Source organism: Camelina sativa, unplaced genomic scaffold (assembly GCF_000633955.1).
Source record: "Camelina sativa cultivar DH55 unplaced genomic scaffold, Cs unpScaffold01262, whole genome shotgun sequence".
Taxonomy (NCBI): domain Eukaryota; kingdom Viridiplantae; phylum Streptophyta; class Magnoliopsida; order Brassicales; family Brassicaceae; genus Camelina; species Camelina sativa.
Window position 1 is genome coordinate 1 of NW_010922382.1, and position 708 is coordinate 708.

General features: G+C 38.0%; 1 protein-coding gene across 1 annotated transcript; it reads left to right on the forward strand.

Moving 5' to 3' along the window:
• The first annotated feature begins 60 nt into the window (after window positions 1-60).
• LOC104774063 (MAP3K epsilon protein kinase 1-like) lies at window positions 61-679 on the forward strand. Its single transcript, XM_019242818.1, has 4 exons — window positions 61-144; window positions 224-314; window positions 389-472; window positions 566-679. The coding sequence occupies exons 1-4, from the start codon at window positions 65-67 to the stop codon at window positions 677-679; spliced, it is 369 nt and encodes a 122-aa protein (XP_019098363.1). The 5' UTR covers window positions 61-64.
• The last annotated feature ends 29 nt before the right edge of the window (window positions 680-708 follow it).

A 708-nucleotide genomic window follows, 5' to 3' on the forward strand; every position in this document is an offset into this window, starting at 1 on the left:
TTTCAAATTGCACATTCTTTATAACCGGTTGAGATGCAGTCTTCCTTTCTAACATGATGCGTCAATGCAGAACTTGAACCATAAAAACATTGTCAAGTATCTTGGATCATTGAAGACAAAGACTCACCTTCACATTATTCTGGAGTAAGTCATACTTTTGTGTTTATTTTGGTCCACGCTGGACTACCGTCTGGAAACTCATGTCCAATTATGTGTGTTGCAGATATGTTGAGAATGGCTCTCTCGCAAACATTATTAAACCAAATAAATTTGGTCCTTTCCCTGAGTCGTTGGTGACTGTTTACATTGCACAGGTCCGTATATATCTTTTTTTTTTCTAGTTGAGTTAAGTTTCTTGAAACACTTTTGGACTAACTAGTGAATACAGGTCTTGGAAGGTTTAGTATATCTGCATGAGCAGGGTGTCATACATCGTGATATCAAGGGTGCAAATATTTTGACAACGAAGGAGGTGTGTTTTTAGTTCAAGATCTGTTGTATTCTGAGATGGACAAGATTCTTCTTTGCTGTCCTTCCTTAAATACTTGACTATCTCATACTTCAGGGACTTGTTAAGCTTGCTGACTTTGGAGTTGCCACTAAACTAAATGAGGCTGATTGTAACACTCACTCAGTGGTCGGAACTCCTTACTGGATGGCTCCTGAGGTACATCTTTGATAATATATTTATCTTCCTCCATCATATTC

Excerpts from the sequence above, each read along its gene's own strand:
- LOC104774063 (XM_019242818.1), top strand. The coding sequence starts at position 65 with ATGCAGAACTTGAACCATAAAAACATTGTCAAGTATCTTGGATCATTG. Across the intron at positions 315-388 it reads TGACTGTTTACATTGCACAG|GTCTTGGAAGGTTTAGTATA; the intron begins GTCCGTATATAT and ends TAGTGAATACAG. Across the intron at positions 473-565 it reads ATATTTTGACAACGAAGGAG|GGACTTGTTAAGCTTGCTGA; the intron begins GTGTGTTTTTAG and ends CTCATACTTCAG.